This window comes from Etheostoma spectabile, chromosome 12 (genome assembly GCF_008692095.1).
Source record: "Etheostoma spectabile isolate EspeVRDwgs_2016 chromosome 12, UIUC_Espe_1.0, whole genome shotgun sequence".
NCBI classification, from domain to species: Eukaryota; Metazoa; Chordata; class Actinopteri; order Perciformes; family Percidae; genus Etheostoma; species Etheostoma spectabile.
The window spans coordinates 25,905,383-25,932,465 of record NC_045744.1 but is presented as its reverse complement, the minus strand read 5'-3'; the positions used below and the strand labels follow the sequence as shown (position 1 = coordinate 25,932,465).

At 40.2% G+C, this 27,083-nt stretch overlaps 2 protein-coding genes across 7 annotated transcripts in view; both read left to right on the top strand.

The window, feature by feature from the left end:
• The window catches only part of mast3a (microtubule associated serine/threonine kinase 3a), a 36,548-nt gene extending 30,604 nt beyond the window's left edge, over positions 1–5,944 (top strand). For 3 of the 4 annotated variants that reach the window (XM_032530534.1, XM_032530533.1, XM_032530536.1), the window contains 2 exons: positions 2,256–2,440; positions 2,579–5,944. In XM_032530534.1, coding sequence (XP_032386425.1) covers positions 2,256–2,440; positions 2,579–3,447 — 1,054 coding nt within the window. In that variant the 3' untranslated portion in view covers positions 3,448–5,944. The remainder of the gene's footprint in view (positions 1–2,255; positions 2,441–2,578) is intronic. The other variant, XM_032530535.1, reaches the window with a different exon arrangement.
• Positions 5,945–6,500: 556 nt separating this feature from the next.
• The window catches only part of pik3r2 (phosphoinositide-3-kinase, regulatory subunit 2 (beta)), a 38,922-nt gene continuing 18,339 nt past the window's right edge, over positions 6,501–27,083 (top strand). Inside the window, exons 1-3 of one of the 3 annotated variants that reach the window (XM_032530537.1) lie at positions 6,501–6,769; positions 14,022–14,912; positions 26,901–26,993. In XM_032530537.1, coding sequence (XP_032386428.1) covers positions 14,594–14,912; positions 26,901–26,993 — 412 coding nt within the window. In that variant the 5' untranslated portion in view covers positions 6,501–6,769; positions 14,022–14,593. Of the gene's footprint in view, positions 6,770–12,193; positions 12,345–14,021; positions 14,913–26,900; positions 26,994–27,083 lie in introns of those variants that run through there. The other 2 variants (XM_032530538.1, XM_032530539.1) reach the window with 2 other exon arrangements.

The window sequence follows — 27,083 nt, the reverse complement described above, 5'->3', positions numbered from 1 at the left end:
AAGTGTTGTAGAGTCATAGAAAACCAACAGTCATGACATGCAGGCGGATCATTCTGTGTAATTGAATCTGTAATTGAAAGAAGCATGTTCAAAATAATAGCAGTGTTGCGTTCAATTAGTGAGGTGATTGATTCTGTGAAGAAACATGTGTCAATTGTGGCTCATATTTAAGGAAGGAAGGAAGCAAATGTTGTGCATGCCGGTTATAGTGCATTTCACACTGAAATTCTCAGCAAAATGGGTTGTTACAGACATTGCTCTGAGAAACAGCGGACTTTGATAAAAAGTTGATTGGAGAGGGAAAACATATAAAGAAGTGCAGAAAATCATAGACTGTTCAGCCAAAATGATTTCAAATGCCTTGAAAACAACGGTTAACTTCCATTTGAATGGATTGAAGAATAGCCAAAATGTCAAAGGCTCAACCAATGATCAGCTCCAGGGAAATCAAAGAAGACTTAAAGTTACCTGTGAGTACTGTAACAATCAGAAGACGGCTATGTGAAGCAAGCTGTCAACTAGGAGCCCCCCCCCCCGCAAAGTCCTGTTGCTGAAAAAAAGACATGTACTGAATAGGTTGAAATTTGCCAAAAGACACATTGACTGGCCAAAGGAGAAATGAGCAACATTCTGTGGACTGATGAGATCATAACTGATCTTTTGGGGTCTAGGGGCAGTAGACAGTTTGTCCCACCCCATGCAACTGAATTCAAGCCACTGTGAAGACAGTAAAGCATGGCGGTGCAAAAATCATGTTATGGGGATGTTTCTCATACTGTGGTGTTGGGTCTAGTAATCGCATACCAGGGATCATGGATCAGTTTCAATACATCAAAATACTTAAAGAAGTCATGTTGCTTTATGCTGATGAAGAAATGCCTTTGAAATGGGTCTTTCAACAAGACAGTAAACACACACAAAAACACACCATTAGTCTTAGTTCCAGATGAACCAGATTGATATTAAGGAGTGGCCGGCCCAATCCCCGGACCTCAATCTTATAGAACACTTGTGGGGTGACATAAAAAACACTGTTTCTGAGGCAAAACCCAGTAATACAGAGGAATTGTGGAATGTAGTTCAATCGCCCTGGGCTGGAAAACCTGTTCACAGGTGCCAGAAGTTGGTCAAGACCATGCAACACAGATGTGAAACAGTTCTCAGAAATAATGGTTATGCAACTAAATATTAGTGCAGTATTTCAAAGTAAAGCAAACCAAAGCCTTGAGACATTTTTTTAGTTTATACAGTAAATGTTTGAGTTTGTAAAGAGGCATTTTTGAACAGCCTAATATTACTTTGTTTCACTTTCTGTTAAGGTAGAACACAAACTTGATCAATTTTGGTCATGTTTTGATTTGGAATTGAATGCGCAGTGTCCCCAATGCATTGATATAAAAACTATTCTAAGGATTTTTTAAACGCACTGCTATTATTCTGAACACAACTGTACGTAGACCGTGGAGAAACTAACCTATGCCGGATCCTACACTGTAGCCTGATGTGCACCTCTTGAAAAATGTAACTACGTGTTGCGGTGATGTACATCCCTCGGCCGTGGCTATGTAGCTTTGCATTTCCCCCGACTCATTTCCTGGTTGTCCTTCTCCATAAACAACATGAAATCAAGGAGAGGGTTAACTTTTTCTGCTACACATTTCCCACCGTGGTCAGAAAGCACAGGGGAGCCACTTTGTTCCTCTCACTATGACTCTAGAGTCACTACTCACTCCATAGCTAATCACTGCCACTCTCTCACTTTCTCCCCAGCTCTATCACACACACACACACACACACACACACACACACACACTGGCTCAATGCACACACCAACGTCCAAATAAAAACTTCAAGCGAAAGCTCGTTGTGGGGATTCTATAGAACCATAAATCACACTTTAGACTTCATTTGCCAATGACTACAGTTAAGTCATATATTCCCATTCTCCAAGTCTGTTTATTACCGTTTGCTCTGTCTAAACTGCATCGAATTAAAATCACACCTATTTGTTGCTTTGACCTTAAATGGCTCATTCATTAATCAAAAGAGAGAGTTGCACTAATGAAGCTTTGATCAAAATTCCAGTTATGTGAATTACTATTTAATGGATCTCAGCTTCTGAAAGTTGTCTTTTCCTTTGTTTTTACCTTGTTGCTTAATTTTGGCTCATTAAGAAAGAGTCTTTGTACTTAAGTAAGCATGCAAAGAAGAATATTACAGGCAGAACATTAACCTGACACCTGTCTCTTCCGCAGCCGACGTCGTAGCATCTTGAAGAAGCTGTCTAAGCACACGCCTCCTCCGCCCATGCAGAGCAGCCGTAGCTTCTCTTCGGGTTTCCAGCAGTCATCTAGCGACAGCCTCTCCGGCTCCCCCACACAGAGTCTCTCTCCTGGGCCGTCTACGCCTTGTCGCTCTCCTGCTCCGGATCACTCCGGAGGTGAGTGAGGATGCCAGGCATCAATTGCATCCCCAAAAGGGAGCTGTCAATCCCTTTTTGTCTTATGTTTTCTGTGTTACATCTTTTGAAAAATATCCACTACTGCTAAGCTGTTTCATTGCTTTCTCTTTTTGCCAGATTCAAGTTCTTCTCCTTGCTCCAGCTCCCCTAACTCGCCCGTACCACAGGCCCGTCCCAGTTCCCTACATGTCTTGGGCCGCTACACCAAAGCTGGCCGCTGCAAGTCCACTAGCAGTATTCCTCCTTCACCGCTGGCCTGCATCCCACCTCCTCAGCCCCTCTCTCCCCAGTGCTCCCCATCCTGCCTCCCCTGTCACCCCAAGTCCTTACAGGGTTTCCACGGCAAGACATTGTCGCCTCCCACTATCACCCGCCATTCTGTGCGTCCCCGCAGCGCAGAACCACCACGCTCACCGCTCCTCAAGAGGGTCCAATCAGCAGAGAAGCTGACAGGAGACAAGATGACGGGGGGCTACCATGGAGACAGGAAGGCCTACAGCACCCGCCGTCACACCATGGAGGTGCCTCTGTCAGAAGGGGAGGGGCTGGAGGACTTGGAGGGGGACACCGCAACAGGGTTCGTCTGTGTGGGTGAGCACGGCCGTCAGGGTCTGTACCTTGGAGGGCAGAGAGGCCACCAGGACACAGCCAGCGGAGGCAGCGAGCACTACCGCTCCACTGCCTCGCCACAACACCGCGGTGGCAACCACCACTCCAATGAGGTGGTGGTGATGAGGAAGCTGGCGCTGTCGGACCGGAGGGACTCCTTCAAGAAACAGGAGGCCGTGCAGGAAGTGAGTTTTGATGATTTGGAGGAGAGAGAGGCGACGCCGAGCCCAACGCTTCCTGCCACACAGCCCAAGGCTTTCAAGGCATCCTGGATCAACTCGGCCCAGTCAGACAGCGCCGTGAAGCTGGAGGGAAGAGGAGCACAGGGTAAAACGACACCGCAGAAAGCCAAGTCAAAAGACAAAGAGAGGTTTTAGTGGTTGTCACTTTGCCAGGGAGAACGGGTCAATAAAGAGACAAGAGAAAAGTGAAGTCTTTGACCTGCTACTGTACCTACATTTGAAGGCCTTGCATGTGTGTCCAGAAAACTGTGACCAAGTCTCAAATCATCATAAGGAACTGCCTGAACACTGAAGAACAAAATAACAAATCGATGCTTCTCCTATACGCATCCTGCAACACTGTTAACAGAATGACTGTCAAACTATGTTTACTTCCTAGTTGCTTGTTTTCTCTCTTGGTTTTCAAATCACTGTGGCACCTGTAACTGATGTATTTTGTAAATATATTTTTTATTTTAAATGAAGAAACTTATTTATGACTTTTTACGCTCATCTTGTTTGTTTGTTTTTGGTTAATGAAAATACCTTGGATGTTTCAGCTGTTCTTAGTTCAGGAAATGCACAGAAGACAAGCCACGCAGTGTGTTTTTACAGCAGGTGCAGAAAAGGGCAGGTAACATCAGTCGATATTGTACCATATATCTTTTATTTTAATTTTTACCTCAATGCCTGAAGAACTGGGTGTTATTTTGTGTTCAGATTGGGTCTTTGAAACAAAATTGCAGTGTTTATCCTGCAACCTTTAATGTATCATTTCAGAAGATAGTCTGTGTTGCCTCACTATCATACAGGTTCTGGTGGCGATTTGGACTCTTCCATCCCCAACACAGGCCTTGTAGAAACATTTTAACTGACAGAAATACCAACATCTTAATACCTGGAAGCCTAGGTGTGGTGCCAAAGCATGGTTTAGCCATAGGGACCATTTAAAAAGAGGTACTGTAGTTGTACATAAGAAGTGTCATCCATGCATGGGCTCTACTTCCACTTTCTGTCTGTCCTGTGAAAAAAGTGTGGCACTCCTCTAGCGGTGTTTTAAATCATAACCTATCAACATACAGGTGTGTGGATACAGCTTTGTGACCCAGACTGTTGTCTCTGTCTTCCTGATCCCTTTTGAATCAAGCTTCCGTCCAGCTCCTTACAAACCTAGCCTAGCTAAAGTGCACAAGTGGTAGTAGCCGTATAACAGTATATAACGGAAATTTATATTTCAAGGAGGATTTCCAAAACTGGTTTCCATGGCTGTTTTTAAAAAACAAACAAAAAAAAACTGTGTGTTATGAATGAACGTTTACATTTTAGTGCAAATATGTGTGTGGACTTGATGATTTTTGTTAACTTATTATGGAGAAGAAAAAAAAGAATTCAACCAGAGGCCCTGAGTAGATGAAGAGATGAGTAAAGGTGATATCCTTTTGTATATTTTGATATGGAAACAAGTCTTGTTGCAGTAATAATAACCTACGCTGTTGATGTATATTGTATAAACAACGGTGGACCTTATAACAGCTGTTGGTGGTGTTTTTGAAGTGACCTTGTAAGGGTAGATGGACTCGGATACATTCTATAATGTCACTTATATGTGGAAGGGTCTTAATCATGTTGCGATGCGATCAGCCTCAAAGGATTGCGCATGCTTCACAACCCAATATTGTATTCCCACAATTTAACTTTATTTAAAAAAAATATATATATGTATTCCGTTTTTTTTTTTTTTAGCTCTTGGAAGTTATTAATCTTATCTAAAGGGCCTTGGTTTCTTAAATATGATGTTCAGTCACCGATTTGAGCTTTAAAATTAAATTTTTGTTGAGATGTGAACATATGAAATTTGGATTCCAGCTAATGCATGTATTTTTTTTTTTTGTATTTTTGTTCTCAATATTGTTTTTGTTTAGGAACTGTTTGGACCAGTAACCAAAAGAATTTCCCGGTCTTATTTCAGATAATTTAGTTACACAGAAGAAGCTTTTGCCCAGTGTAAAGTTTTATAAAGGCACACATTTATATTTTGCAGAATTGAGGGAACTATTAATGTGGGAATTTATAATGGATGTTTAGCGCATACTAGACCTGAGCTGTGGTTTTAGATAGTCAGGATGCAAATTAGAAACTAGAAGTTTGTTTGTTGTTCTTTGGGGAAAACTGTGTGTCTGTGTGGGACTTATCGCTGTATTTCTGATGCAATATACATCTTGGTATGTTCTTAGGATTCGATTTTTTATTTTGTACCTCAACCAAACACTCCTAGTATCATTAAAAAATAAGTTGTATTATCATGTTATACTTCAAGTACCAGCGGTTCGGCATCACAGATTGAAATGAAGCGACTCTTCTCATCTCTATTTTTGCCAGCGTGTGTGTGATAAGCTTCATGTTTTCACATAGGTGCTCAACTGTCATCCTCCATAATTTCAACACTTGTTTTACTGTGTTTGTGTGTTTAATGTTGTTGCGCTCCATTTGACCCCTTGTCCCATAAATGACAAACTGGCCTTTGTAAAATTTCCTACCTAATGTGGGTATCTGATGCAGACTGGTGTAACATTGTTTTTTTGTTTTTTTTAATTGTCTTAACAGTGCTTGGAATAAATGCATTGCAAAGGGACTACAAAGTCCAGGACAACAATGTGTTTGTGCTTGTCATTTGTCCCTCATAAATAGTCGATGCAAGTATGGCACTCTATACACTGCTAAACACATATCAATAATACAATAATGGTTACTAGGTATGGTAAATGTTTGACTCACTGACTAAAATACAACGATAATAACTAAGTGCTGTCACTTTCAGTTGTCAGTTACTGTTTTCTAATATTAAATCAGTGTTAGAAATGTATGAAGAAGAAGGTGAGCTGAAATAATTAAGCTAAGAGAAAGGTAAGATATTAATGGTCATGATCGTTCCTGATGTAACTCGACATGGGATTAGACACGGATTTAGCATGTAGTCTGTTTTGTATGAACAGTAGTTTTTGCAATAAAAGAAGTCTTAAAAGATACAGTCGGTTGGGGGGGGGGGGGGGGGGGGGGGGGGGGGGGGAAGCAGCCTTGCAGTATGACTTGAGACAAAGATTATCAGGTTCAAATTCCCATTATGGACCGAGGCTATTTGGTGACCCCTCACTAATCGTTCGGGCTTTTCCGCTCTTGTTCGTCGCTTTCCGCGCTCTTTATATTAGTTCCCACGCACTCCCCTTCCCTGCGCCGTGCTGAGCTGGAAAATGGCTGTGTAGGGGAGCAGGGAGTCATGAACGGGAAAAGAAAGAAAGAGCGAGCGAGAGAAAGAAAGAAAGAAGGCGAAGCCATACGCGAACAGAAGGTTTGCTAGAAATCTGTTGCACACCAAGAAGCTATCGTCCGCAGATGAGACACCACAGGGACTCTTGTCTGCTACTTTGAAGTGTTTAAAGCGCAGCAGCCAAAAGTGAGAAGAGTCGAGAAATATCCGCGGGTGAGTTTTTCCAAGTTATTGCACATTTCCAGTAGGCTACAGCCACTGTACTGGAAAATGGTGGAAGCGCTGCAAGTGTGGTTTGCGCACGCAGCTTCATACTGTTGACTTGTGCCCTAGTTTAAAAGTTTCAGCTCAATATATGTTCCGTGTTTATTTAATTTGTTTGCGCAGTAATGTAAAAATTGAGCTAAAGTGTAACGTGAACGTTTATATTTACTCGTGCAGCATGTTGCTCGGTGCTCGCGCTTGTCGACAGTTGACGTGTTTCAAACGCTGAGCCTGTGAAGTTACTGGAACATTAACATTTTTTTTTCGAAGTTGCTTTAGAGTTGAATTATTTTGTTGTTTTTATGTTTGTCGTTCATTTTTAATATGTCCTGACAATAAGGTGAAAGAGGACTTTTAAACCGGCTGGTATCTCTTAAAGTTGTCAAGTTATGCACAATTTAAACCCCGGGAGTTCAGAGTTGATGTTTTTTTTTTCTTAGCTAAATACTAAAATTCAACTGAATTTTTTAGGTTTAGAGGTTTGCTAAAATTGAAAAAACGTTTAGGCTACTGTCTTAAACACAACATAGGCTATAGGCCACAACTGCACTGTGTACTGTGTGTATAACATTGGTAGTATATGATGCATTTCCAATGCATTGACTGCAGACTGTAAGAGGCAGTGCAGTATAGAGGCCCAACAAAGTTGAAGGCCTGACATGATGTGTGTGTGTGTGTGTGTGTGTGTGTGTGTGTGTGTGTGTGTGTGTGTGTGTGTGTGTGTGTGTGTTACATCCCTGGTTTGGGGATTTAACGTGCATGAAGGAGTTAGTAAAAAATGTGCCACTTGCATAATAAGACCAGCCACTCAACTGTGTGGAGATCTTTCTCTCCTGTAACTGAATCCAGCATAATACAACCAAAGGTAAATATAAATAAAATAAAAAACTAAACGTAAATTACAACAGTCCATTTACAAATGTCAATCCTCCATTATACTGCTTTATCAGTGTGAAGCATGACTTGTGGGGAAGCCTTCATTCTTCTTCTTAATGTCTTAAAATGGTCAAAACGACTTGCATGGCTTATGTTAAAACTTCCAAAAGAAGTTTCTCAAAATTCCAAGTGTCACTTCTCGAGAGGCTGAAAAAAAAAGTTCCACCAGACGCAGTACAGCTGGGGTTATTTTCGTTATATGTCCTTCAGCTAGCGGACCCAGTATAACTGTTATTTGATTGAAATAGCAGCAGAATACGACTTCAAGGGACAGTATAGATGTGTCTCTACCAGAAATGCTGCAGACGCTCAGCTGGGATTTGTAAAAGAAAGACAGACTAAACATTTGATAAATAAAAGTATTATTTCCTCAACTTTTCCGGGGATTAAATGAGCATATTTGGACTCCTGGGTACAAATGTAGTTATTCACTTATAATATACTTTTTGGAAACCTCCACTTGGATGTGACCAATTGCTGTGAAGTGCTGACAGGAGTTGAGAACATGTCACGGACTTACTGGCTTTTTTTCCTCTGCCTTTGCTCAGGATCCAGGAATAACATTTCCATCATAAAACATTTTTATTATATCAGAATGTCAAGTGGTAGACTGAAAGCCAGAGAAATGCATCAATTGGCAAGTTCAATTAATGTGATGTAGGTGCCACTTAATTTTAATTACTCATCACCAACCAAGTAAAAGCTGTACTTTATTAATCTCTCTGTGTTTCACAGTAGTAACAGATTGGTTGATTGATTGAGGTTTATGCATTTATAGTGGACTTGTGAAGGGTGAATGGGTATGCGTAAAATATGAGGCATAATAACCAATTACATTACATGCTAACCACGCAGCAGAAGAGGCTTGTTGTATTTTCAACTGGTGCAGATTTGGCAGGTTTATCTGATTGGATTTCTTTGTTGCAGTCAGAATGTTTAAATTTAACCGTGGTTGCATGGACGTAGAGTAGCATTTTAAACTAGCTGAGGCGGTGAATTGCCTGCGTCTTATAACTTCTGATAAATACAGTGAGTCGACTTTTCAGAACTGTGCCGTTTCAGTGCTACATAATCTTCGTAGCAGATGTTTCTACTTAGCAAAGGGAGCTTTTCAGCGTCATTAAGGACAGATAGAATTCAGGTGAACATAACTTAAATCATAAAATGCCTAAGCCCCCATTTTATGCTGCAAAAGAAGTCCTCACAAGCTCCTGTGTTGTTGGCCTGTCCTCACTGCCTGTGGCGCAGTAGATTTTTCAGTTCCATGTGGACAGATGGCCCGAGGCCAGGCTGCATGCGTGGTGGCTCAGTAGTCAGCTCCTCACCAGCGGGGCCTACGCATCCGTACACTTTAAAGCAATAACTGTGTGTCCACGTAAATGTTTTATACAATGCACATAGTTGCTTTGGTGAAAGTCACTTAAGGACAACTGAATTATTTCTTTTCTTCCGGCATGAAATACATAAACTGTGTCCCCGAGACATACAGCAATCCATTTCCTCTTTTTTTTATAAAAAAAATTCACAAGCTATTCTTAAGCTCAATAACCTTTCAGCTCTTTTGGAAAAATAATATCAACCGTGGGGTGAACTGCTGATTACATTTGGACTGGAATTGCAAAGGCATGTTTTCCTTAAACAAAATTCCCTTAGTCAAAATGATGGGTTTACCTAATTTTACACTGCCCTACACACATGTGACTGTTGCTGATATTCATGATAATGATTGATGCTGTAGATTGAAAAGTGAAAAGAAGATAACACCTTCAGGTTTTCAGAGAAACTTGTTCATCTGCATTGGTAGCTGATAGCTGAGTGATAGTATGACAGGAGAAATTAATTACATAGGCCTACATATATAGAGGAGTGTTTTTATTTAGCTCATTTCATATTTAATACATAGAGCTAGACCGATAAGTTGTCATAAGCTTTTTTGGATATATAGTTATCGGTAGCATATATACGGTAAGCCGGTACAAAAATGACACAAAAGTGGAGGTATGAAAATGCGTATATAGTTTATCCATTACAGATAACTGACAAGTTAATTATTATACAATAACATGATTAACTGTCCTTTCAGTATCTCATTATAAAATCATATACAATGTGTCAAAAGATTTTACCCATATCTCACTCCTAATATAGTGTACATTATGTATATAGTGTAGGGCTGCAACAAACTTTTACTTTCAAAGTTAATTTATCTACCAGTTTTTCATATATATATATATATATATATATATATATATATATATATATATTTCTTTAAATTTCTTTAAACCAATCACAATTTTCTTAGCACTTAGCAACGGTTGCTCTGCAAATTAGTCACGGGAAGGATCTTGTTTTGGTGGAACATTTACACCTCGCAAAAGAAAACTCCACATACACATGCAATATTAAATGAAGTTAACTGTTCACACAGTACAGTTACAGGAGATGTTTAAATGAGCCGGATACATAGTTAAACCTTATGTGCTCATGCCAGTGTATCACCGTGTGTATTTTGTCCACAGCGATCCCACCAACCGGTCCCAAAACGTCCCTGTGAGAGAGGAAATGCTGTAAACATATTTTTTGTAAAGCTTTACAATCGTTCCAGAAAAGACAAAGCAGGCCTGCCTTGTTACACGATGCAAATTTTCTTCAGAGCTTGCCAGTTTTAGCGAGATTTATCCTGAATATGTACTTCCATTGATCCAGACTAAGCTTACACAACATTGGAAAATAGAGAAAAATGTCTAATTTATGTTTTGTTCTGTCTGACCAACAGTCCAAAACCCAAATATATTTACTATAAAACAGAGAAAAGCTGGACTCATCAATGTTTAACATTTTTGCTTGGAAAATCAAATTAAACAATTAATCATTAATTTCTTATTCTTTTTCTTTTTTTTACCAATCAAAAAATCAGTTTACTAATTCGACTAATTTTTTTCAATTCTTAGTGCCGGTAATTGTATGTATAAATAACTGAATACCTAATACCTAGTTTTCATATTAATATTAAAAGACCAACAGTAACAGTATTTTAGTTCAAATCAATATCTATTACAAAAAAGCAAGGGTAGTATAACCAAAATAAAATCAACAATTGATTGAACACATAAGCAAAGATGGTTTGTTGGTCTTCAAGCTATGTCAACAGCTCGTGTCTGACTTGACTGTGTTAGTGATGCTCTGAATAGCCTATTTGCCATTTTACATGATGCATACTGGTGTATAATGAACAGGTCAGAGCTCCACTGGCTGACTAAACACATCAAGAGTCCTTTGATGTCTGCAGACAGCCGAGGAAAAGCTAGATGCCATTTTGAGTTCAATCTAGGTCTCGCTTTCTCCCACAGTTCCACAAAATGTCTGTAAAATTAATAACAAATATGAAATCCAAAGAATGACTTACTGTGACTGTGGAAGTATATACTGTATATCTAAAGGCCAGAATGTATTTTTCTTTCTTTTAGTGCATATAGTCATCACATTTATCATCCTGTTAATTTAGCAAAACAAACATCATCTCCTTTCATCTCATTGCACGACTTCAACATGACTCATTAAATTCTCTCCAATCACACACAGCCTTCAGTTTTTCCATGTTATGTTTTCATCATCATCCTCCTGTGTCAGTTTCATTAGATCTAAAGCATAATTTCACCACAGATAAGTAGTCATGATGGTTGCAAAGATGGAAAAAGTCGTGTGTGTGGGAAAAGGTAGGGTTGTTTGGGTCAGATGTTTTATCACTGCCTAGATACATTTTCTAATATTAGAACATTTCCTTGATTTGCCCGGCTTCTCTAGTGACTGGGGAGCACATGGCCAGAGCTGCAGCCAATCAGAGTGCAGGAATAGCTTTCCCTCTCTCTAGCAACAGTGAGTTACTTGCTGCCTATTCATTAATTATTTTCCTGTGGTCTCCCTCAGCCATTTGGACTCGCTGATAGCGAAGTGCTTCGTCTCTCAGTCTCACTCTGTTTTTTTCACTGCTTTCTGTTGCTCTCTGCTCTGACTGAATAAAAAGTCTTAAAAAAGGATGGATCCAGTGACGCTGAGCTTGCCAGCTGCTGCTGCTGCCCTGAACTGTGAGCTCTTTCAACACTATCAGACCAGGACTGTAACAGAGATGACACTTCTCTCACCTCGTACGACTTTTTCTGCAATGGAACTAAACAATAAAAAAGGATTTCTGAATAAGAGAGTTCCCTGCACACTGCTTTTTCTTTTACTTTGTCAAAATTTTGTTTTTGACTTTTTTCTGCAGCAGTGCTCTGACTGCAAACAAATCAAACATGGCAACTGGAAAAACGACTGGACTTTTTCGCTGGCTGAGGATGGGGGGGGGGGTGGGTTGCCAGTTGGAGGCAGGACTCTGTGTGTGTTTGGGGGGGGGATTGGAGAGCAGGTGGAGAGAAGAGGGAGGGTGGGTTTAAGGGGGGGGGGGTTATGGTGGTGTGAGGATTGCGGGCTGTGGTTGGGTATGCCAGTGCCACGTGCTTAGCCTGGCACCTCTTGCTTCTCGGCTCAAAGGATGTTGGACCGAGAGTCTCGCTGAGCCTGTCCTGCTTCTCTCTGAACCAAAAGTGGGGTGAGTGTTGCACTCTGCTGCATCCTGTTGTCACGATAACTCTTAAACCTTTTATAAAAAAGATGATATTGGTACTCACGAGGGTCTGCAGTGAATGTACATACGCTTTCAAAATGTCGTGGGGAGAGAGGAAAATCTAGACTAAGGTTCGGCAGCATGCACTTTATCTTACAAAGATGCAAACCGGAGGTTTAGGTGGATTTTTTATGAGCTCACCTAATTTTATTTAGGTGTCTGCAATGCATCAGTCAAAACATTGTCCATTTAGGAACGTTACTGAAATTATTGCACAACATTGGGCCTCGCGAACCAGGCCTATGATTATTTGGATATGGATATTTCGGGAAATTGCCCCAAGTACTTTCTTACTCCTGCCATACAAGACCCGAACCTCCATCCACCTTCCTGTCTCTTTCACCATCCCTCTCTACCTTCTCCATCTCCTCACTGACATCCTTTCATCCCATCTAGTAAGTTAGCAGGACCATTTTCCTTGGTTGGTCCACAGATGTACTTAATCTGGAAACCCTAATCTCTCTCTCTCTTCCTCGCTCCCCGTTCTCGTCTCTCAGCACAGTTGCCATTTTAAATTTTAACTTTTTTGCATTTTTATTTCATTCCCCCACTCAAATCTTAAATGGCCAAAAAAGATATATTAGTTGTCCATATTTTGCTCTGGATATAATAATCTAGTGTGCCCATCTTCTTAAATTAGGATTTTTCTAATAGTACGTCTAATGGATTTGATTAATTTGGTTTACAAGAACCTTTTCATAGTGATTAAATTCAGCCTTTTAAAACTGTTGTGTTGCTGTTAGTTATACGGTGATAATTGCGCACTTATACTTGCAATAATCTTTATCAAAGAATATTTGTTATGGGTCCAGGAATGACCGTTTTGCTGTATATAGAAACTATGATACAATTGGCTAAAAGTAGTGTGATATTATGCTTGAAAACATTTGCTTTTAAGTGGTATTTTCTAATATTGTGCCAGGCTTTGACTGTGCATTTTTGTATTCTCATCCTGAATAGACTTGGTAAAGTATGATTTAGCTATTTTGACAGAATGAAGCCGGAAATATTTCTGAGGTAACACAGAGCTGCCTTTTCTCTCTCCTACGGAGAGGGAACTGTTGCAAAGGAGTCTGCATGTTTCAGAAAATTCTGGTTGCCCTATGCCCGTGATGCAGCTTAGTTTTCTTTGCATGCTCATATTGCGAAAACATTTTCTTTGCCATTTTGCATGAATTTCTTTGGATACCGCTATTTCACATGTTGTTGTGTAAGTTGGAGGGACGTTTATTTCACAGTGAAACTTCTTGTTCCTGTGGAAACTGTTATGCATCAGTTCAGGCTGTAAATGTGTGAATGTAGATTGGAGGGAATGGAGGCTGTCCAGGGACCCAGTCTGCTGTTGGTCATGACGCAGCAGCATCATCCGATCTCTCTGTCCTAACTGAAGAATGCACAAGTGCATGGAGCTGCCGCAGTTCGCCATTTTCATGCATCGCTTTAAGCTTTGTTTCACATAGATATGTGCCGCTTCACTTATGGTATTAATCGAATACAAACGACGATATATTAGCAATAACTTTGTATTTTTCATGATTGTAGTTTATATATATATATATTTGTGCCTTTTCTCAATTTTTTGGGGTAATTCATGTCCTGCAGGTTGGTCATAATCCTTGTCCAGAACATGTGGTAACCTGAGAGAACCCGAAGAGGATTAAAGACCTTCCCACTCCTCCGCCAATCAGACAACTTGATTTGACCGTGGAGAGCCAACGACGCAGGGCCCTCGATTGGCAAAATCTTTTACCAGGCTGCTCCAATAGCCACAGCCAGCAGGTTTTCGCTGCTTGAAAGAGCATGTTGCCAACGCTCTCCCTCTGCTCCATCATCTGGCTCAACCGGGGTATCAAGCTGAGGAAAGTGCACCAGTTCACCAACACCGGTCAGGTCTGAAACCGCTGCCTCTGCAGATATAGCAGCCGCAGAACACTACCTTATCGACTTTTAAAAAATGCTTCTGAGCTTTGGGTGACTCCCCCTCCTCCCCTCATCCCCCCCAACCCCCTAAGCCACCGTACCAACACCAACACTAGAGTTTAGTGACTCAACAGCCTTTTTGGTTACTGAGGAGGTTTTCTGTATAGGCAAACCTCTGTTGTTGCAGTGGGACTCGGGCTGCACCGTCTAATCCTCTATTCAGTGGCCATTTTGATTTTTGCCTCCCTAACAAAATGGCGATGGAAGGTTTTCAATACCTTGCGCTCTACGCATTTACCAAGGACCAGGAAGAGGACCTGGACCTGCAGCCTGGGGACCTTCTGACAGTCAGCAAGGCCTCTCTGCTGTCCATGGAGAACTACCAGGAGGGCTGCGTGGAGCAACCTGAGCGCCTGGGCTGGCTCCTCGGGTACAACGAGCGCACCAAACAGAGAGGCGACTTCCCAGGGACGTTTGTTGAGTATGTGGGCCCCGTGAAGATGGCGCTCTCATCAAGTCAACCCAGATCCCAGCGACCTCTCCCTGCTGCTCCAAGACCTGAGTCGTCTCAAGGTAAGAGCCTTCTTGTATATATGATGCTCTGTCACATGGTTTTTCTCAGCAGCGTAGCTGTACGGTAACTACCATTTATGTAATATATTACATAATTTATTACGCTTGTAGAGCAATATAATTAAAAGATTTAAGGTGACCTTAAAATATAGTGTTGCAATATCATACATAAAGTTGGAGTTATATTTGTCTGTCTGTCTTTGTCTTTTGACAAAAAGTTAGTGGATTTCTCAGTATGTGAATTAACAACAGAGCCTTTTTGTTATTATTGTTATATATGTGGTGTATCTAAATTATAAAGCTCTGGAGTTCTTATTGTGAAGTTTTTTTAAAGAAACCTTTTTCTGTATGCAGGTATTTTATTTTTCTTCAAAACTAATTCTGCCCATTTCAAAAATAAAATTGAAAAGTACACAATATATTAATCCAACAAATTTTATTTTGTTAGTAAGCTCTTGAATGCAGAAAGCTAATTTATACCACGTTTTGTGTTTATGAATATTTCTGGTTTTGTCTTCATTCTGGTATGAAATTCTTTTTTGTTCTTTTTTTTACTACGTTATTTATTTTAAATCAAAACAATTATTGTTGGTTTTATTGAATACAGGACCAGACCATCAACACAGGTTTAAAAACAGCTATTGGCCGTTAGTTGGTGCAGTTGGTGTGTTGCTGGTCAACCACCCTGGGAGTTTTGATAGGGCTCTCACATTTGGCAGTGACCTCAAGCTGACCCTTTAATCTATACTTAAAACACGTCATAAGCCTTACCTCTTTGGAAGCACAGCTAACCAAACTCTCTGCTGTATAATAAAGGGCTAATCCATCTACTTACTGGACTCTCGTGTACAGGTTGGCATTGAGTTTGTCCGTCTGTGTGGCCCCTTTACATTCAACATTAACATGTGTCTTATGCATCCAAACTGCATCTGGGATTATCTTCACAAAAATGCTTGACTGTCCTTTGCTGTGACTTGTTACTGACCCTCTACTCAACTATGGGTAAAAGATTCACAGGCTGGAGGGGCTGCAAGTACTGTTGTCAACTGTGCAATCAGAGATATTAAATATTTGAGTGCATTTGTTGGCACTCACATGTTAAACTTATTTACTGAAGAAAAAAAAAAGTATTATATTTTATGCAAATTGAGAGTTATTAAACATTTCAGCAAATGCAATCACATGTTTTACCCCGAGATAGGTGCTCTGCTCTTTCACACTTCCCTTTACTGCTGTGAGTTTGGGAAAAAAAAGGCACGTCATATTTATTCATAATGGAAAGCGCCTGCTTTCCGCTGCGACAGCATCCAACTTAAACATAAACTTGGCTTGGAGTGGTTGACCTTAGCAAGCTTAACTTTGAGTAAAAACTTTGATTTGTTACCAACATTCTTCCACACAAGATTTCCATAATTTTCTCCTCATTAACACTCCCTTGCTTTTGGCTTCAGCTGGTTAATTTATTGCTTCCTTGTATGGGATGCCAGAGGAAAAGTTTTAAAGGGCCAAAAGATTAATACAAGTTTTTATATAATTCTTCATATACAACACATTCCTCCCCTGTAAAACTGTATTCTCTGTAATTCCCCTGTGTTTTTTTTATGACCAATGTACCACTCTGAGCACATAGGCTGTGAACTCTGAATTACCTCTGGTTTAGCTAAACAGTTATTCATCTTATACAACACTGTACACTAAGCCTCATTCAAATCCATTATTTTGAATTCAACTTTCTCTTTCTGTTTTTCCTTTCTTTCTGAAAAGTCCTGGGACTATCATAGCTAGGGCTGGGTAATATATCTATATATGAGGCTAGGTATTGTCTTAAATTTTGGATATTGTACTGTCCTGATACGGCATAAATGTTTTCTTTTCTTGGTTTCAAAGACTACATGTAATTCTCTAAGCTTACAAGACTTACTAGCTGTTTTACTAGTTGCCTTTACCCACTTAGTCATCGTATCCGCTTTAATGGTGATTATTTATCAAAATATCGACATCCATGTGGTCAAAAATATTGTGATATTTTTATTTTTTGTATCATCCAGCTCTTATCATAGCTGCAGCACAAATGTATCAGGTTTAGTTATATAAGAGATCTCCATGCCAATAATATAATAAAAACTGAGAGTAAAGGGGATTTATTAGTGATTAAGCACAGGCCTTAACTTTTTCCAGTAGAGGTAGGTGTAGACGACAACAGTATCCACGTTGTTTGATAGACAGTGAAACAAACCAGTTGGGCAGCAGGCGTTTGTGTCTGTGATATGGAGAGACAGGGGCAGAAGAAGCAAATGAAACCCTGAGAGGGGGGTGGGTGGCAGGGTAGTGTCTGAAGGAAGGGCACCTTGGCTTAGCACCAAAAGTGCATTGTAGATTAGAAATGGTCAAGCCAAATTTTACAAATATCATCTTCCTTCCCCTGAAAGAACCAAGGCCCTGGACGTTGTGTGAATAGAGCTATTGTTAGTGTGGCCCATTTAATATTCGCAGGGATTCTAACATTTGGTATCGAGGGACAGAACCAGTGCCTGGTGATCAGGGAAGTTGACCAAAGTACAGGTCTAATCCCAACGTCCATCTTTTAACGTATAGCTGAATGTTGGTGGAAAACTGACCACAAGTAATTTCACATTAATTAAGGGTCCAAGCCCGAGGGGGCTGAGATCACGTGTGTGCAAGGATACGCAGATCCCAGTACCAGGGGTGCTGTGAACCCTATTGTAATCACATTTAATATTATTTTTCGTTTCGTTTGTAAATGTGTCGCTACAGCCTAAACCGTCCATGGTGGGGCTGTGCCATTTTCAGGATTGGTCTTTAGATTTTTCTTTGGCGAAATACCAAAAGTTTATTTCTCACGAACACCTCATCTGATTTGGACAAAAGTTGGCTGGTGTCATCTATGCCACTCCTGAAGCCACGCCTACAATAGTGTATTGATGCTTTAAAGTGGGCGTGGTCTATTGGAACCACGTTTGGATTCATCAGGATAGATGTACAATGTGTCATAGACCTCACATACCAAAAATGATGTATGTGGGAAAACTAGGTGGCGCTATAATCAAGAATAGACCTATAACTCCCACATTACACATCGCACATTTGAAAACGTTACAATCACGCGTTTCTTGAATCAACCTGAATCACATTTTGTGTGTCTCCCCTCGCCCTGTCAGGTTTTTTAACCCACGAGTGCATCTATTTTGAACAGCTTTACACACTTTTGCTTTTGGACATGGTCGGTCTATACTTCGTAGATGCTACTTTGTACCTGGCTTTAAATACAAAATGAAAGGTCAGTCCCATTTCCCAAAAGTCCCAAAGAATCTTTTAAGCACAATCATGAAATGTGCAAAACCTGGCACCGGTAAATGCTATCAACATGAAACTTATTGCATTTAAAACAAGGTCAGGTATATTACTGTTGTATTTATTTTATTTAACAGGAGTTACGTGTCTGCATCAGCCAATTATATTGGAGTAGTTTAAAATTAGAGTTTGCTGGGTTTTTTTGCTTCTATTGTTTTCTGAAATGTCCTCTTTTAAGTCCGCCCCTCCATGTCTAAAGTCTAACTATCGATGTTTCTTCAGAGCCAAATGCAGATTTCTTTAAGGTGAGAGAGCAAGAATCCAAAATTAGCTAAATTACTAATTATTCTCATCTCTTATTATTAGTCTCTTATTCAGACATTTTTTATTTCACACTTACCTCGTTTGGTCCGAACTTTCAGACTTTTTATTTTTTTTCAAACCAAAATTACACATGTGAAACTTCCTGCGGACCACAGTCCGTACCAAACATTTTTTAGATCATTTTTTAACAATTGGAAGGGAAAGGAAGTTCTGTCAGGCCAGTGTGAGTTTGAGTCGGACATTTGAATTTCATTTGTAAACTGATATATATAGCTAGATATATAGCTAGATACTTTCTTTACCCCACACTGCTGCTACATCAATACTGCCTCGTCTAAAATCTTTGTTATGCAAATGCATGTATGTAAAACTCTCATTTGAAACCCAGTTAAGTGTACAGATTGCCAAAAGAAAGTTTATTTTTTTAGCAGAAATGTAACTGTTAGCTGTTTATTTTCTTAATCCTTTACACAGATTAAGGAAACCAGGTTAATGAAGAATGTCGACAACAACCCGTCTACTCTAGTGCATGTAAATGTTGCAATGTTTTCCAGCAAAATGCAAAGTGCAGATGTCTTGTTGGCCAAGAATGCAAATGGCTCAGCTTTTCTTCTTTCTAAAATTACATAGTAAGAAGATACTGGGTTGGCCAATACATCATATTAGTGTGAATATTTGTCCAAGATGGACTGCAATATAATGGACCTTGTTCTACTGATGCAGCACTCACCTACACACAAGTGTTTTGTGTAGAGTTTGTATCTGACTAAAATGGAAAGAGTGTATGTCTGTCTGTCTATCTATCTATCTGTCTGTGTGTGTGTATGTTTGTCCTTTGATGTTTTTGAGAACTGTTCATTTGATTGACTTTACATTCTCCGGGTGTATTGGACCCAAAGAAGTGCATTGTTGAGTGCATAAAAAATGAAATCCACATCACCCTGTAATAAAGCTGTTTATTTTCTTTTAGTGTTGTTTCAGCAATGAAACAGGCCATGCTTAAAATATAGTATTAACAGTATTGTTTCTACAGTGAAAATTAGTTTGTTAGAATGGATTTTGGCTGGTAAACTAACACTTATCTAGCTTTGTGGTGCACATATGGCATCAGTACAACTTGGAGTAATAGATGACTGTACATTTTTTGAAACGAAATGTAAGTAAAAATCTGTTTTGTTCCCTAGGAATGGCAAAACGTTTCTCAACTTGCAGCATAATTCAACAAACCCAGAGAGAGTTTTTTTTTTCTTGTTCCCTCCTTTTCTCTCCTCTCCCTGGCCTCACTTTAACTGCCTGCTGGCTGCTTGGCATTTTTGCAAACTCCTCCCTTCGTGCTCCCTCTCTCACTCCCTTCCTCTCTCCCCCTTCTCTCTTGTCCTCCCTCCTTTTGGCAGTCTCCCTCCCTGATTCACATACATGTCTGATACTGTCTCTGGGCAGCTATAAACCATGTTAGCGGGGCCGGTTCTCAGAAAGGAGAGGCCTCCACTCACTCTCCCTGCGCCTTACCAGGAAAACACTTTCAAAGAACCTACAGTATGGAGGGGGGTGGCAGAGAGGCTGAGACAGTAGAAAAACTGAATGGGAAAGATATGGAGAGGCTAGAAAGGGAGGAAGACGAGGGCTGCAGTGTACGCAAAGGCTACCCTATCCAACTGCAAATATAGGAACCAGCTGTATTTCTCCTCTGACTGTTTTATTATTTTCTCGGAGTTTAGTAAATTTAGCTTGTGACACTTTGCAAAGCTATAGAAAATGTAATTTTCTGGAGCATGTCTTTAGTGCCAGAGCATGATTGAATGCATAAATGGGAACTCATTTAGGCGTGACTTACTAAACAGAGTAAAGTACATTTTGTGCAGTTGCTTAATGTAGTCAGGAGTGAAATAAAATCATGACTCCCATTTGTTTCTACAGAATAATTGCATGAAAGCATTCAGACTTGACCATGGGTATGTTTTCATGATAATAATGATAATAATGCGAGATAGACTATAAACAAAATTATACTACAAACGCAAGCTCATTTCTTCTGAGGGCCAAATCAAGTCAGCATTATGATGGTTCAGTAGGCTGAAAACCTTTCAGTCCCTCCAGGATTTTGCGTCCTTTTTTTTTTTTTACATTATTGCGGCCCAAAATGCCTGATTTTGCGGGAGCTGTTGTAAAAAAATTGTTATAAAAGTTGCAATGTCTTTTTTTTTTATAGTTCTTTGAAAATAAAAGGAAACTTGTTTTGGGGAGAATAAAATTACTCTGGGCTGAGTTCTTCTAGTACCTTACCAAAAAGGCTCAGGAGGCTGCAAGTGTTGGTATAATATGAAAATGGCTGGTGGATTTAAGACAAAAATGATAATTTATTGAAGGAATCAAACACAAACATATGTTTGGAACCCCCAACTGCTCGGGCAGCCCTTTCACTCGGCAGGACGGTCTGACATGTTTTCGGTCTTTCTCTGGACGTTTTGTTGGTAAATGTGAGATGTTCGAGTTAAACACGTCTCGTCTTCATAGCAGAAACAAGGAAATGAATTTGGCAACATATGCATGATGTCAACCCGTTTTCACTTCCGCTTGCTCATTGGCTCTCAGAGTCACTTACTGATGTGAAGTCTGGCACGTGGGACTCCTGGAGGGACTGACCTTTCATTATGTATTTAAGGCCACGAAGTATAGACCGACCATGTCCAAAAGCAAAAGTGTGTATAGCTGTTCAAAATAGATGCACTCGTGGGTTAAAAAACCTGACAGAGAGAGGGGAGACACACAAAAGTTGGGTTAAAAAAAATAAAAACAACCGTGCTTTCTCGTCACGCAGTTACAGATGACAATTCGCCTGTTTATATAGTCAGAAGCTACACAAAACATGTACAAATATGTCAACAAATTTAACACTATGTGATTGCCTCATATCTAACATTAACACAACAATATTCAGGTGCATGGAAAGACATGTAGCCTAGTAGTAGACAGCCCTGCTTAAAAAACACTATTACTACAGAACTACTGCATTCAATGTATATAGATGGAAGAGGACACAACGCCAATACTAACAGATTTGCACACTGGATTCTGCTGGACAGTTGAAATAGCTGGAACAGCTAGACACAAACTTTGTTGATCAAATGCCTGCTCAGGATAGGCCCATTGGTCAGAAAGTAGGACCTGAACGCGCAAGCTCGGAAGCCTAGACAATCCTAGTGCTTGAATGCTACGCAGGGCATGTCTTGGTAAGAAATGTATTGGAATTCATAATAACGCCTCAATCAGTCTTCTATAACAAGTGTTAGCAACTCTTTGCATTAATATCATTTCTCAGTAGTTCCTGTAAACCAGATCCAGCGTTGTGTAGAGATCACCTGTGTTTTACATAGTTGCAAGGGCTCAGTCGTAACTTTGAAGCATGTTGTGACAGAGGAATGGATGGTGTGCCCGATCATAACGCATTGCCCGTCTACATAGTTGGGATGCAGTGAGGACATGTAGCAGTGAAACCTGACCGGCAGCATACACACTGCTACACACCATCTGTGAGCCAGACACCAACTGGCGTTGTCACCAATGTACATAAGAATCACATGCTTGGAGTAACTCACATGGCTTTTTGATAAAGATGTTTACTTTCAATTTAGCCTTAAATTAGTGCATTTAGAGGATGGTGAAGTCTTTGGAAGGTAGTTACATCTGGTGAAATAATGCAAATAAAAGTAGATATATGCAGAGCTTGTGTTTCTACAGCTTATAGAAACCAAGAGTGTTACCCCCTCTTTGGGGTATTCAAATTACACTGATAGAAAAACAAATATGCAGTCAAAATTAGTTGTTGGGCATCAAAGTATATTCATTCACCTTTGCTTAGTTTGACAATCTTAATGCAGAATAAAACATAAATAGATTTATCAAGCCGACTGTACTTCTTAACCAGGCCTACCGCGAAACCTGTGAGTGTGGTTCTCTGGGGAACGTAAAAAACTCAACTTATTATTTGACATACTCTAACATTCACTTTTTTTAAAATTACCCTTTAAAATGATCACTTTGGTTATGGCACAGAAAAAAATAGAATGTATCTTTTGGCGGTAACTTGAAGCTGTGGCTCTCCACTCTTGATTTTTATCATCAATAGCCTAAAAAGTGAAAGAGAAATTGTGTGTAAAATAAAAAAGAATGAAATCTAAGGTTTTACCACATATCAAATTGGGGTGGCGAAAACGTTATTCTTAGATACATCTCCATTCTTACTTAGAAATGTTATGTCTTGATGCAGAGAATCTAATAATCAGAAATTTAAAACCCAATTCTTGACATTATGATCTCCTGGAACAATAAAAAAAAATTAAAAATAAACGGGCCAATTGTTCCTTACAGCTGAACTAATGCCGTAAGGAACAACACTGGGCTGAACAAACTGGATGGTGGACCTTAACAGACGTAATCATGTGCATCGTGTTTACAATCTAAGCAAGGCTACCTCTTGAGTTTTGCTAAAGACGGCTGAGCGCTATTGTATTAACAAAGAGCAAGTAGTGATACAGTGAGGGGGGGCGAAAATATTTTGATGCATCAAAATGCATCAATAATCGTTTTATAATCGCATTTTAGCCCTCGAATTCCAATCGGATCATGCGGTGCTTTAAGTTTCCCACCCTTACAACAAATTATATTTTGTTGTAGTGGTTGTTGAACTGCATACTCCTATTTTAGTCAAATTCAATGAGACATTCACACGAAAATCAGCACAAATCCAAAGTGTTGGGAGTGTTGGACTTAAAGTGAGGAAATTCCAGCTTTAATTCGAGCAGTGAAAACCTGTGAATGAATTTGTGCTTTATCTCTGCATTTGGAGAAGCTTTAGTTTCTGACAAACCTCTGAGAGGGAGAATGCAGCAGAGCCAGCTACGTATTGCATAAGCATACTGATGCAGAAGATCCAGAGCAAATATTTTACTTCACACAGCGTTGCTTCATCCAGTCTACTTTTGCCTGTCTGCTGCTTGCCTTAGGTTAAGCGAGCGTCTTGGTGCAAAAACACAAAGACAGGATCTGCAACATTCATCCGACCATCACGATTCCAGCTTCATGTGTCGATGGCGCACATCACACATGACTATATAGGTTTTTTTCGTCAACACAGATGTTGTTAAATGTTTTGTTGGTCATATTTGATGAAAACCTGCAAATGCAGTCATAAGATCTAGCCTGTAGGAATCTTTTACAATGAATGCATACATAAACTAGACTTGTCCCCCCTAAATGCACCGGCACTTACTTGTTTGAAGCAAGACTGCCAAAACACACTCTGTCATGCTTTTTTCTCTTTATCTCTCTCTCCCTCTTTCTCTCGATCTGTTTCTCCCATTGGCTACGTCTCAGGGCATGTCAAGTCATAAGCTTGTCTCTCAGTGTGTGCAGTGTGCCAAGGAAGTGGTTCTAATTGACTAATAAGTTGCTGTTACTGTATCTCTCTCTCTTTTCTCTCCTTTTCTATACCTTTCCAAAACCCTGAGAAGACTTCAGCTGTTTTCGGCAGGAAAGAAAAAATAAAAAGACTTATTTGCACAAAAGTCAAAGTTAAATTTTTGTCTGTTTGAGTCAAGAGAAATATACAGAGAAATAAAATGTTTATGTTTGTTTGCATATAGAAGTGAGAAAGTTCCTTCCTCTTGGGGAAAATGGGCCAATTAAAGTTTTCTTCCTATTCCCCTACCAAACACTTCATTCATTTTGCGGTTTTATAGCTTATATTTGTACTTATTTCCTGTTTTATTTGATTTCCACCTTTTATTGCTTGCATCCTGCCTTAACCCAAGTGCGTAAGAGCTCCATGAAGACTGGCTTTTGCTCTCTTGTACTGAATAATTCATAGCAATTGCATTTTGCTGCATCTGTAATTATTACAATCCAGTCTTATTTAGATAGTGTTCAATTATTCTGACAATGAGGTTTTAATTAAATAAAGGCATGGAAATTAGCATTATAAAGAATAAATTGGTCCAAAGTATGCTTGCTACGGTAGTCGATGTTACTGGTGTTACATGGTGTTTGGGCATACACTGATTACATTATTTGTCACCGCCCTCGGCTCGCTCTTTTATCCCATACTAATGTTTACCTGATGGAGACTTGTAGTGTAAATTCTCAGTCTTGTCTGTCAGGTGCGAAGGGAGAGTTTGCGTGACATTGTAATCGAGCTGCAAAACCTCTTAGGCTGCGTTCAGACTTACATTAGCACTGTGTAAAAAAACACAGCCACCTCATTAATTTCAGTGAGACATCTGCTTTGGCAAAAAGGGCTACAGCAAAAAATATATAGGGTTGCCCGGCAAAAAAGTTGGAACAGTCCTAACCTTTTCAACTTTTGCAATATCATACGTAAATGCACCAAACAATAACAAGCTCACATCTGTGGCAGATCACTCTGTAATGTGAATGGTATATAGGTGTGTGTGTGTGTGTGTATGTGTATATATATATATATATATATATATATATATTAGGAGGATAAAATTATTGTCACCATGATAATATCCCCCAGTTCCCCAATTCTGTCGTATTGTATTGTGTAATACAAATCATTTTTCATTGGCGTTGTGTCTGAAAAGCTTCTAAACTCATGGATCCCTTACTCCTACTGGACTTCCTGGATTGTATTTCTTCTTCATATGTCCCCACAAACACGCTCACTTGCGTTGATTTAACTCCATGCTGTTTTTGGTCAGAAACAGTCTGTCTCTAAGTACTTTTTATAGCTACAAATCTTTTTGCAACAGTCATAAAGGGGTTTGGGAATACACTATGTTGCCTTGTCAATAGCGGAGCCAGATCAGAAATTGCTCATATGAGTTGTTTTGGAAGGCAATGACAGGCCGTTATTTGGTGTTTAGTTTGGGTTTGTAATTTTTTTTTTTTTTTTTTGATGTATGTAAAAAAACTGTACTGCACATGAAGAGAGACCCTCTGTGATGAGAGAAGAGGGGGGAAGGGCACTACCAGCCAAAATGGCCAACAGGGATAAAGAAGAGGCCGAGGTCTGTCTGTGTGCTCGCTAGAGAGCTAAAGACACCGCCCGGCAAAGTTTCCATGTTTAACCAGAAGGCATAGAGACAGAGAGAGACACACACAGAGAAACAAAAAGAAAAAAAGAAAAAGAGAGATCAAATTAAAACTTAGGTAAAAGAAACCAAAAGGGAGTAAAAGAAGAGAAGGAGCAAGAGAGAATGTCCAGCAAGAGCAAGAATGCACGAGAGCAAAGGACAGAGAGGGAGAGAAAGGGAGCGAGACATCCAGAGAAACTGAGAACAAGAACCAGAGAGAGAGAGAGAGAGGGGAACGGAATGTGCTGACGCTGTGCTGAACTCCCCAAATTAATAATCAGCAGTGGTTTAGTCGAGCCGTGCCAGGAACAGGAGTCTACTGCCAAGCCCCGGCCAGGCCAGGCCCTCCCTGCTCCCAGCGTTACCCCACTCCTCACCCATACCTCCTCACCCATACCTCCTCCCCTCATCCCCCGGCGCACAGCCCTGCTTTGGGGCCGAATAGGAGGCACTGCCTGCCTGTCCGGGCCAGGCCGGGTCGGGCCTGGCACACCGCCACAGGGCTTTTGCTTGTTCAGGAGTTTTGATTAAATCCTTTATTGTGCTCCACTCACGCAAAGAGCTAAGGCGAAACACCGAGCAGGACGGAGCGGAGGGGAGGAGAGAAAGCGAGAGGGGAAAGAAGAAAAGGGAAAAAAAGAGAGGGAGGGGAGGGAGGGAAATGGGATCTCTCTTTTTTTCCCTCTTGCTTTCTCCTTTTCTCTTTCTCTCGGAGTGAAAAGATGTTTGATTTGGTCTATGGGGAGTTGTAAAGTAGATAAAGTTTTTCGCTCGCCATCAGCAGTCTTTTTTCTCTCTTTTTTGTGCTATTTTTATTTACGCTCCTCTGAATAAAGCCTCTTTTCATTCTTTTGTACGTTTACTAAATTGTTCTGGTTTTCTTATTATATATATTCCATCAGCTAGACTACCAGACTACAAACTACCACACTAAGAATCATCACAAGCTTCAAGTGTTCTCTGTGTTTTATGTTTGTTTGTTTGTTTTTTTTAATACTTGAACAAATGCAATACAGAGGACTAACTGCCGCTGTGCTTTTTTGAAAAACAGGTGTGCTTCATGCGAAATGGATACTAAAATCCACCTCATCATATTTTATTGTGTTCCTCACAGATTTTATATATGCTCACAACATTATACAAGCTCTATATCCAACTGCTCCTAGTTAACTGTGTCCTTGTCAGGGCTGCAGCACCCCCATGGTCTTTCAGAGGCTTTGTGCCAGAAGTGTTACAGTGATTTGTGTTGTTGTTTCAGCTGTTTCTGTGCCGGACCTGAGCGAGCAGTTCACACCGCCAGAGACGGCTCCTCCAGCCCTTGTCAGCCTGATCCAAGCCATAGAGAAAAGAGGTATATCCATGTCAATCGGCCAACGTTTTCGTCTGTCTCGCCTCTCTGTCTTTTCGTCTCCGTGCAACTGTCTCCCTCCCACCATCTGCC